This window comes from Solanum tuberosum, unplaced genomic scaffold (genome assembly GCF_000226075.1).
Source record: "Solanum tuberosum cultivar DM 1-3 516 R44 unplaced genomic scaffold, SolTub_3.0 scf00168, whole genome shotgun sequence".
NCBI lineage: Eukaryota > Viridiplantae > Streptophyta > Magnoliopsida > Solanales > Solanaceae > Solanum > Solanum tuberosum.
The window spans coordinates 819,213-830,646 of NW_006239096.1; the positions used below are offsets into that span (position 1 = coordinate 819,213).

At 37.1% G+C, this 11,434-nt stretch overlaps 2 protein-coding genes across 2 annotated transcripts in view; both read right to left on the reverse strand.

Moving 5' to 3' along the window:
• Window positions 1-1,002: 1,002 nt before the first annotated feature.
• LOC107061816 (uncharacterized) lies at window positions 1,003-1,515 on the reverse strand. Its single transcript, XM_015311697.1, has 2 exons — window positions 1,216-1,515; window positions 1,003-1,155 (listed from the first exon to the last, which is right to left on the reverse strand). Exons 1-2 carry the CDS (start codon window positions 1,513-1,515, stop codon window positions 1,003-1,005), a joined length of 453 nt encoding a protein of 150 aa, XP_015167183.1.
• A 1,100-nt stretch (window positions 1,516-2,615) lies between these two features.
• Window positions 2,616-11,434, reverse strand: part of LOC107061817 (uncharacterized) — a 9,629-nt gene continuing 810 nt past the window's right edge. Inside the window, exons 2-6 of the mRNA XM_015311698.1 lie at window positions 11,218-11,402; window positions 10,328-11,136; window positions 4,704-5,034; window positions 4,480-4,643; window positions 2,616-2,901 (exon numbers count right to left, since the gene is read on the reverse strand). Coding sequence (XP_015167184.1) covers window positions 2,616-2,901; window positions 4,480-4,643; window positions 4,704-5,034; window positions 10,328-11,136; window positions 11,218-11,402 — 1,775 coding nt within the window. The remainder of the gene's footprint in view (window positions 2,902-4,479; window positions 4,644-4,703; window positions 5,035-10,327; window positions 11,137-11,217; window positions 11,403-11,434) is intronic.

Genomic DNA, 11,434 nt, shown 5'->3' on the forward strand with positions numbered 1-11,434 from the left:
TGACATCTCCATATTCGTTGAATGGAAGAACATGCTGATTTTGAGGCAAACCTATAGACCTGCATCCACAGTAAAATTGTTAGTTCTTTAAAAAATGAACTGATCTGTGTCGATCTCTTCGGTTGTCTGCTCCTTGTCTTGCTATCTCCAGTTGATTTCTCTGATCTCCCGCTTCTTGATTGATAAGACAAAACATTTTTATGCAAAAATAATTGAAATATGAAGGAAAAGTTTTAAGAAAAAATAGATTTTCAAAAAGTAGCATTTGGAAAAGGTCACTGCCAAGTGTCATGTCACGTCACGTCAAGCTTAGTGAACGTCATTTGGAGTTGAAGTTTTGGGATCTATCTGATTACTTGTTGGGAAGTATTCAAAGTTCTTCCAAACTGCCGATGAACCCTATGGAAATTTTGAGGCCATCCTCAAAATTTCTATCCTAGTTAACTGTCTTGGCTCATCTTTAACTGCTGGTGAGCAAATCACGGAATATTTTAGATCCTCTCAAAAATTCTGTTCCAGTTGCAAATCTCAAAGTAATTTCAGTCTTGACTTTGTTGGAGACATCTTCTACTTGAGAATTTTTTAGTTCCTCTCAAAAATTCTGTCCTAATTTCTATTGTGAAGAGAAATGAAAATCTTACGGGAAATATGACCGAGCCGTTATGGCGCCTACGTATCCCGTTGAGGCAAGAATCAGGTCAAACGTAGTTCCCCCTCACGGATTAACAGAAAATAAGAAATTTACAAAAAAACCGACCGAGGCCGACATAGGCCTCTTACGTATCTCATTCTTGAGAATTCAGGTCGAACGTAGTTCAAACACAAGGAAATTATTAAAAGGGGATAAAAGGGTGACCGAGGTCAACATAGGCTGCCTACGTATCTCATTCTTGAGAATTCAGGTCAGACGTAGTACATTACAAGAGGCATAAAATTCTGAACGAAGCGATTACAAGCCAATAAAATGAATACAAGGAAATAACAGCAAAACATATTGAAACTTCACACATAGTATCTCTTGACAGCATCTGAATTGATCAGTTTCGGCCATTCGGTGCCATCCATCTCTGACAGGATCAAGGCACCTCCAGATAACACTTTGCGAACCATGTAGGGCCCTTGCCAATTTGGTGCAAATTTTCCTTTGTACTCATCCTGATGAAGGAAAATGCGTTTGAGAACCAACTAACCAATCTCAAACATTCTGGCTCTTACTTTCTTGTGGAAAGCACGAATCATTCTCTGTCGATACAGATGTCCATGACAAACAACAACCATTCTCTTCTCATCAATCAATGTTAACTGATCGATCCGCTTGCGAACCCATTCAGCATCACTCAATTTAGCTTCTTGAATGATTCTCAATGAAGGTATTTCAACTTTTGCAGGTATAACTGCTTCTATTCCATTTACCAACAGATATGGAGTAGCTCCAACTGATGTTCTGACGGTCGTTCGGTAACCCAACAAAGCATATGACAACATCTCTTGCCAACCTCTGCGATTATCAATCATTTTCCTCAAAATCTTCTTTATGTTCTTGTTGGCAGCTTCTACGGCTCCATTTGACTGTTGAGATTCGCTCCATTGTCAGTAATGATGGATTCTGGTACTCCAAATCTACATATCAGATTGTTGCGAACGAAATCAGCTACAACTTTCTTGGTTACCGACTTGTACGAAGCTGCTTCCACCCACTTGGTGAAGTAGTCAATGGTAACCAAAATGAATCTGTGTCCGTTAGAGGCGGCTGGCTCTATCGGACCGATGACATCCATGCCCCAAGCTACAAAGGGCCAAGGTGAACTCATAGCATTAAGTTCGTGAGGTGGCACTCGAATCAAATCTCCATGCACTTGACATTTATGACATTTTTGCACATACTTGCAACAGTCATGCTCCATAGTCATCCAAAAATAATCGGCGCGAAGGATCTTCCTAGCCAAAGTGAGCCCATTCATGTGAGTACCACAAATTTCGGCATGTATCTGGTCCAGAAGCTTTGCAGCTTCATTAGCATCAACGCATCTGAGAAGACCTAAATCTGGAGTCCTCCTGTAAAGGATTTCCCCACTTGCAAAGAAATTGAGGGTCATGCGGCGTATCGACTTCTTCTGGTTGAACGTTGCATTCTCAGGATAAGTCCCATCCTTTAAATACTTCTTGATGTCAAAATAACAAGGCAGACCATCTGGTTCCACTTCAACATGTGAACAATTGACAGGCTGCTCTTTTACCTCTATATCCACTAGATCAATATAACTTGTATCTGGATGTTTAATCATTGAGGCGATGGTAGCAAGAGCATCAGCCAACTCATTCTGTGTCCTGGGAGTGTGTTTGAACTCAATCTTGTAAAATCTTTTGCACAACTTCTGTATATACTGCACGTACGGTGTGATCTTTGGGTTCTTTACGGCCCATTCTCATTGAACCTAATGAATCAGCAAATCTGAATCACCAATAACCAGCAACTCGTGAACATTCATATCAATTGCCATCTTCAGACCGAGGATGCAAGCTTCATACTCAGCCATGTTGTTCATGCATTCAAAACGGAGTTTAGCCCCCATAGGAGAGTGCTGACTAATTTCTGACACTAAGACCACTCTGATTCATTTCCCTTGATGATTCGCTGCTCCATCAAAGAACACTCTCCAACCAGGGTACGCCTCAGAAATATCCTCACCCACAAATGTTATTTCTTCATCTGGAAAATAAGTCTTGAGCGGTTCATACTCTTCATCAACTGGATTCTCTGCAAGATGACCAGCCAAGACTTGTGCCTTTATCGCCTTCTGAGTCACATACACAATGTCAAACTCATTCAAAAACATTTGCCATTTAGTCAACTTCCCGGTCAGCATTGCTTTCTGGAAAATATTCTTCAACGGGTCCATCCTGAAAATAAGGTATGTGGTATAAGAAGACAAATAATGTCTTAACTTTTGAGCAATCCAAGTCAAAACACATCATGTTCTCTCCAAAAGAGTGTAACGAGCCTCGTATGGAGTGAATTTTTTGCTCAAGTAATAAATGTCTTGCTCCTTCTTCCCAGTCTCATCATGTTGACCAAGCATGCATCCCAATGCATTATCCGAGACCGACAAATATAGCAATAACGGAATCCCTTCTCACGGAGGAACTAACACCGGTGGATTGGACAAATAGTTTTTGATGGCGTCAAAAGCAGTTTGACATTCTCCGGTCCACTTGGTCGAGACATCTTTTTTCAATAACTTACTCTTTCTTGGTCTTCGGAAGAGGTAATTCTTGGATCACCTTGATCTTGGAAGGGTCCAGCTCGATGCCCCTCCTGCTGACTATAAATCCCAACAACTTGCCAGCTGGCACTCCAAAAGCATATTTGGCGGGATTTAACTTCAAATTGTATCAACGTAGATGATCAAAGAATTTCCTCAAGTGAGTCAAGTGATCCGAACTCTCGCGGGACTTGATTATGACATTATCTACATACACCTCGATCTCCTTATGAATCATATAGTGAAAAATGGTCGTCATAGCCCTAGCACCGGCATTTTTTAGACCAAACGGCATCACCCGATAATGATATACGCCCCAAGGCGTAATGAAAGCTGTCTTTTCTGCATCTTCTTCGTCTATCAGGATCTGGTGGTAACCCGCATAACAATCCACAAATGACTGCATCTCATGCTTAGCACAGTTATCAATAAGAATGTGGATATTTGGTAATGGAAAATTATCTTTCGGGCTAGCTTTGTTGAGATCTCTGTAGTCAACACAAATTCTGATTTTTCCGTCTTTCTTGGCAACCGAAACAACATTAGCCAACCAAGTCGGATACTGCGTCACTTCCACTACTTGAGACGCGATCGAATTTGTAATCTCCTCTTTGATCTTCAAACTCAACTCAGGCTTGAACTTCCGAGTCTTTTGTTTTACTGGACTGAAATCTGGGTTAATCAGCAACTTGTGGGACACCATATTCGTACTTAATCCTGGCATATCTCTGTAAGACCAGGCAAACACATCAACGTACTCCCTGAGCAAATGGACCAGGTCTCTCCTTTGAGCTTCAGTTAGATGGACACTGATTCTTACTTCTTTAACACATTCCTCATCGCCGAGATTCACAGTTTCGGTTTCTTCCAAATTTGGCTTGTGTTGATTCTCGAATTGTCAAAACTCCTCAGCAACATGTTCGGGTACCTCATTTTATTCTTCATATTCCTCACACTCATCATCACCTGCCTCATTTCGTTCACTCGGTTCATGACATGACATGACATTGGCAGGTTTAAATTAATATTACTGAAATCATAAACAAACAAAGTTAGGAAGGTAAAATATAAACAGATAAGTAAACAAACAAATTTTGATAAAAGAGGATTTTCATTTAAATTGAAAATCTACCACCGATTGCATAAAGGTTGGGTCTCAGGCCTCTTCCGGACTACCACCGATTTTAAAACAAACAAAAACGCATGTCCTATCTACCCAGATGAGCGGGAAATCAGGAGTGGTGTGGAGGTCCAGTTCTGCATTTGCTCATCAGGTTCTGCATCACGGATGCCTGATGTCCCAGCCTCTTCCTCGATGACCGCATCAATATCCTCAAAAAGGCCCCAGATTCCTTCCCCGAGACCACCATCGTCGGCGTGCTCCCGCGCCGGGAATGATTGGTACAGATGAGGAATTGGCCTAGCCAATGCTTGATCAACACTCTTGTTCTTCATCTCTGCTTTGTCAGCATCTGTGGGGACATATCCCAAACCAAACTTTACTCCTCTAGCGGGAACTTGAATAGGCTCGACAATTCCTTGGAAATGCTTTCCCAACCCGAAACCTGGTTTGAAACCATTCTGGAGAATGATGGTAGCAATCATCTTGTACACGACAGGCATAAGATGTTGTGGAGCCAAATCATCACCGGTGACATTTACCAGCTCCACCGTGTAGAAATCACAACCTCGGGAAACCTCGTGGACGATCAGCGCATACCCATCAGAGTGACTCCCCTCACCATGAATGACCAATTCCTGATGTCGCACCCTATTTCGAACAAGCCGAAACAGTTCACAACATAATACGGCTGTCACTCTGATTTTGGAAAAAATGTTTTTTTTCGTTTTAGAGTCGCCACCTAAATTTGAAGGAAAATATTAGGAAAACCATTTTTTTAATATGTAAATGTAAACTCTGTTTTGATTTGCGAAACCAGTGAGATTCTGAGCAAGGGTTTTGGTTACTCAAGGGGAAGATGTTAAGCACCCCTCAGAGCCTATCCGAAGATAGTCCTTAAACTCAATTTAGGAAAATATGATTAGGAAAACTTGTTTATTTATTTTCTTTAAAAATCAATGATAAGTTAATTGGTTATTTTAAGAAAAGAGAATAAAATACAAGATACGACATATATATGCCTTATAAAATAGATTTAATAGTAGTTTTTTTTATCATGTAAAAATAAATAAATAAATGTACTTAAAAGTATGATAAATTTATATGTAAAAATATATATGGATGTGTCATAATAAAATTATCCTAAAAGTATATAGATGTTGAATTTGCGAGAACATGTCGTCTTATTGAGACGTGAAAAAATAAGATAGTAGTTGGGTATGAATACATAGTAATATGTGATGTGTAATTTGAATGAAAATATATAAAATGGAGTTTTTTAAAAATAAAATAAAAATAAATCATAAATAATACTAAATGTTTAAATATTATATAAAGCTTGTGATCTTAAATATATTTATTGTAAAGTATAGTATATACATGTAAGCTGTTTAAAACATATGAACATTTATTATTTATTTACGTGTTTTAGAAAAATTGGCGATAGATTATACGTAGTACAGTAATACGTATATCTAAGTGTAAGCATTTATAAATTATAAAAATAAATAAATAATATTAGTAACAAAGATAATAATAGGTTATATAGAGAAGATAAAAAATATAGAGTATATACCTTTATATGTATGACATGTATATGTATGTACCTTGTATTTTGAACTTGTTGGCTTATCTAAAATCATGAAATAACATGTGAAGAAATAAAATGTTTTAACAATATTGATTTGAAAAGTGATAATAACAAATATATTTTCATAAAAGTTGATGTAAAGAATAAAAAAAAAGGGCTAGCTATTGGTTACCCATCCCAACTCATGGTCGTTCGGTCCTTACCTCCAAATGTTTTAAAAGCGACGCCTAAGTATTTCAAAAAGGTGAATAAGGAGGACAAATTTTCAGCATATATAACACTTGTTTTTCTAAAAAAAAGGGTATTGTATTTCATTTTTAAAAAAAAACATTTTTTATCTCTTAAATCTACCTATTTAAAGGCCTCCAAAGAGTTGCGTTTTTACTCTAAATGAATCAACATTTTTACCAAAAACAATCTTATCTATAAGTTCTAAGAAAATATGTGTTCTTGTCTTCAAGGTTGTGATTTTTAACACATGAATTACTATACTTTGAAGCCCTTAAAACGTGGTGTTCTAAACCTTAAAAAAATCTGCACCCATTTAGAACTAAAATACGTCATTTTGATCCCAAAATGCTGCGTCATAAAGACTCCCATAACAAAAACGTTTTTGCTCTAAAAATACATATTTGTACTAAAAATCTGCTCTCTAAAAAAACTGCTATTTTTACCTCTCAAAATCTAGAATTTTCAAGCTAAAACCTGCATTTTTACCTCTTAAGATCTGGAATTTTTCAAGCTAAAATCTTCACTTTGGACCTCAAAAATCTGCATTCATTAAGTTGCTAAAAAATCATTATTAACTCTTATTGAAGCAAATCTTAAATGGATACATTCTCATTTTAAAGAGATAAACGGAAGTTGTTTCCAAGTTCACTTTTCTTAAAGGTTAAGCTTTCACAACCAAAAGATATAATAGATGAAAAAAATTTCTTTGGAAAGCGTCGTCATAAGCCAAATGGTCATACTAAAACCCAAATATCTAGAGGAATGTGAGATGGACGACTGCATCTTACTCTCATTCTAGTTAGTTTGTACAAATCCAAACACAAATAGGAGCAATCAAAAAATATAAATGTTAAATACTAATATGTAAAACGTTAGCCGAAGTAACCGCGCATATATGTATATATAAAAAATGTAAAGCTTTGAACTAAAATAGGAAGCGTTGACACTATTGATGAGATGAGGGCTGCTAGACACGAGCAAATAATGTAGGCTATTAGTCGCTTCTCTGAATTGGACAGAGATGTAGTCATATACTAACTCCAAACACGCTCCCGAGTGTACATGTGACAAACAAAGAAGAAATAGAATTAGCGACTGAATTTTAGGTTCATCAAAGACATGTAAAATAAGTATTATGTAGTTGTAGGTAGGCATACTGTAAATATACTCAAAAAAAAAGCAACAACATAATACTATTCTCGCAATTCCTTGACGACATTTAAGTAATTAGTATACCAAAGACTTTAATCAATCTAGAGAGAAACATCACAAGAAGAGTCGGGGGAAGAGGTGAACACTTGTATTATTTTATGATCTTGGTATACAATTAAAGGAAGAGCCACTGGAAAGCTAATCAATCAAATTATTTTGGATAGTAAAGTACTATCTTAACTATAAAGTCGTAAAATAAGGACTGAAGAGAGATCATCTTAACTGATCACTAAAAATCAATCCACAATACTACTAGATTAAAACTAGTCACTCGAGAACTCTTTGGATTAGTTCTTGTAGAATAATAAAATCAGCCCCTCCAAATGGAGGATATGTATAAACCAAAATTTTCACATATCTTGAATCAAGGATTACGTTTCGGTTAACTATGTAAAATGACTAGACATTTATCCATACTCTTATATTTTCCAGATCTTCAAACAGGGGAGGGGGATGGAAGATTAGGAAGAGCTGATCTTGAGAGTTCGAAATGGCTCATTCAGACTTAGAAAATGATTATTTAGGCAAAATTTTGATTAAAAAAATAATCTGAAACATACTATGGAGTTGACGTCAAAGATATAAAATTAAGTGTGGTAAAGAGCTGGAAAAATACTAGGTATAGTTTCAACCAAGTTATAGTCCTAAAAAATTATACATAAAAATAGAACTTGAGAGGAGTTACAAACATTCAAAACATTACGAGTAACGACCTGAATTAATAATACTATGAAGGAAAGGTAGAAATATTCACAAAAAGGGTCAAAGTTTAAGGAAAACACTACATAAAGCATTTATTTAACTAAGAGAAAACACTATAAACTCAAAGCTAATCAAGGTCATTCTTGAAGCGAATAAAGATTAACCACTATATTAATTATTTAAAGCTAGCAAGCTGTAAAAGAGGAAAGGCTAAGGCATTGATTAACAAGATCAGGGGACAAAATAAATACTAACTTAAACAAATATGTGTGTCCTATTGAACCAATGATGGTCTCGTCCTAATTTTAAGAGGTAATAAACAGAGAAAAGAGAAGTAACAAAACTTAAATTGGACAATTTATTAAACCATTTTTCAAATCGATTTCAATAAAACAATTTGATATGGATCCCGAGGACACGAACAACTAACAAACTGATTCGAACATCCAAGAACACTGATGACTATCGCATATCTAATAGATTCATAACAAGCAAAACCATACTAAGAACGAGTAAACCAATTCAAAACTACTTATGATAAAACTAGGAAGACTAAGCAAACAGGAGCATTAGCAAGCTATGATAATAACCACAATACGTAACTGCGCCTAACTAATGTTCACATGTTAAAAAAGAAATTAGAATTACAGGGGATCCAAGCATAAACAGGGAACTTCAAAGAAATTTAAATCAGCAAATTACAACAACTACATACTCGCAGAATCAAAGAAAACGTACTATGGGATCAACGCAGATTAAAAACAGAAATTAAAGTAGCTATAAACAAAGGAAAAAGAGATTACCTTCTTTGGAGCAGCAAACTAAAGCTTTGACGTCAAAGATTCCAACTTCGAACTCCTTTCCCGAACTCAAACTCGAGAAGCAAAGAGAAAAGAGACAAACAAACAGCTGATTCTCGGATTTCTGGATTGTTTTTCTCCCTGTTTCTGGATAATTTTATTTTTGAATGTTCATGGATTTTTCTCGATTCTCTCTTGATCCTTTCGAACGGGAAGGCCCTACCCTTTTATAGGTGAAATCAGACTTCAAAGTCGGATTTGAAATCCAAAAATCGTTGGGGGCGAAGGGTTGCAACTAAAATCAAATCGACATCAACTTTACAGATTTTTGGAGCCGTTGGGATCAGGCATAGGCGGCATAGGGTGTCTCTTTTCATCAAGAAGGGGTGATGGAGGAGACATAAAGCAAGAAACCGCTGGATATTGTTGTTTTCCGGCGATTCATGGCCGAACTTGACGGGACGAAGGAATGACGGGGCATGGGGAACGGCAGCGCGTAGCGTACAGACGCCTGGGGAAGGAGGAGAAAGAGAGGGGCGTCGTCCCTTTTTTCTGGAAAAAGAAAAACACGTTGGGGAGTCGTAGGTGTGTGGAAGAAGCGTGTTTCTGGGAAAAGAAAAGTCTGCAACGGCTGATGGGTTGTACTATTTTGGGAAGGATGAAAAACTTGGAATTTAATTTGGGGCCGTCCGATCGTTTGATCGGATAGTTAAAATAAATCAGAAATTAAAAGAAAAGTTATATATATATTAAATAATGGTAAAAGCTTAATTAACTAGGACCATTAGATTTAATCGTAAGGTCAAGATTTAAGCTAAAGAAGCACAATCCATGTGCTTGCCTACGTGGCATACATAGATTGGTCGGTTTAAGAAGACTTGGATTGCCAAATTTGTTCAAGTTAAATTCATTTAAATTATAACTACTTCTTTATTAAATAGTCATAATTTTAAAAATTATTTTTCTGTAAGATTAGCTTGTTTCGATAAAATTAGTCACTCTCAAAATTAAATTAATATAAATTAGTAAATCATTAATTAACTAAGCTTTCTAATTTTAATAAATGCACGAAAAATATCTATTGCAACAAAAGGAATTATATTTGAACAGAAAATTGATTCGTGTCTTAAGAACGATACTTATTTAAAAAATTGAGAAAGTAAGTAGTAATATAATATATTTAATTTTGTAAGAAATAACATTTATGAAATAAATTTATCAAGTCAAATAAATAATAAAAAATCTTTTTGTATTCCTATAAAAATTTCATAACATATATATTTTATTATTATTATTAATTTAATTAAATATGGAGAGCCAAAATTGGGTGTCAACACCTGATCCTTCCAAACAAATTTCATCAATTGGTGAAGGGGTAGAAGGCACAGCCCCAGCCATATGGATAAACGGTCTTTCAAGAAGCAAATTGTAGCTGGTATTGATGTCCAACACCTGAAACTCCACATTGAATTCTGCAGGCCCCATCTGAATATCCCAGTTTACTGCCCCTATTGTGTCTCTCTGCACTCCATCAAGAGCTCTCACATTGACCTGGTTTTGTTGAACCTTTCCCAAGTCGAATTTCAGTTGCATGAGAGTCGAAAGTGGGCAGATGTTGAGTCCGGACCCATCGTCGACCAAAACACGATCTATAACTTTATCCCAGCATTTGATGGTGACGTGCAGAGCTTTATTGTGCATCCTCCCTTCAAAGGGCAGCTCTTCGTCACAAAAACTAATTCGATGTCCTCGGATGACCCGATTTATCATGGCTACTAAATTGTCACTGTTGGTACCCACAGGCACATAAGTATCATCCAAAACCGTCAGTAGAAACTGCCTATGTAACTGCGAACTCATCAATAAGGCCCACACAAAGATCTGAGCCGGCTTCTTCTCCAAATGCTTCACAATCGAATAATCTTTCGGCTGCATTTTTCTCCAGAACTCCTCGGCCTCGGCTTTACTGATCGTCCTTTTTGTTTGGTCCTTCTTCTGCCCTCCTTGAGCTAACTCTTCCGGCGTGCAGCACCTGCCAGATCTGGTCATACCCTGGGTAACAGCCGTTTCAATCACAAACTTTGGTTGGGTAAGAGTTTCTCGCGGCACCAAGGCAACAGCCTTCTCAGGTGTCAGAATCACAAACTCTTTCTTCTCTCTGATGCTCAACGAAGCTACAACACTTTCCAGTTCATCAGGGGCAATCGAAACTATTGCCTTCGTCACGCACCAGTCATCATATGTCTCTATCATATTGATAGTGGCGCCTCCATGATTTGGCAAAGGATTACTATTGACATTGGGTGCAACTGTCTGAAGAGAGACCACATTCTGGTCAATCAGGTCTTGGATCTTATGTTTCAGGTTGACACAGTCCTCGGTATCATGTCCAACACTGTTGGAGTGACACGCACACCTCTGATCGGGTCTGTAAAACCTTGAGCTAGTGTCGACCGGCTTGGGACCCACTGGATGAATATATCCTGCCGCATTTAATAACTCGAACAGCTTTGTT

What these genes read in the sequence shown, in the direction of transcription:
- LOC107061816 (XM_015311697.1), bottom strand. Translation starts at nt 1,515, where the DNA reads ATGATTGATAATCGCAGAGGTTGGCAAGAGATGTTGTCATATGCTTTG. An exon ending in TTCGTGCTTTCCACAAGAAA is followed by an intron (nt 1,156 to 1,215) that starts GTAAGAGCCAGA and finishes TTCCTTCATCAG; the next exon opens with GATGAGTACAAAGGAAAATT.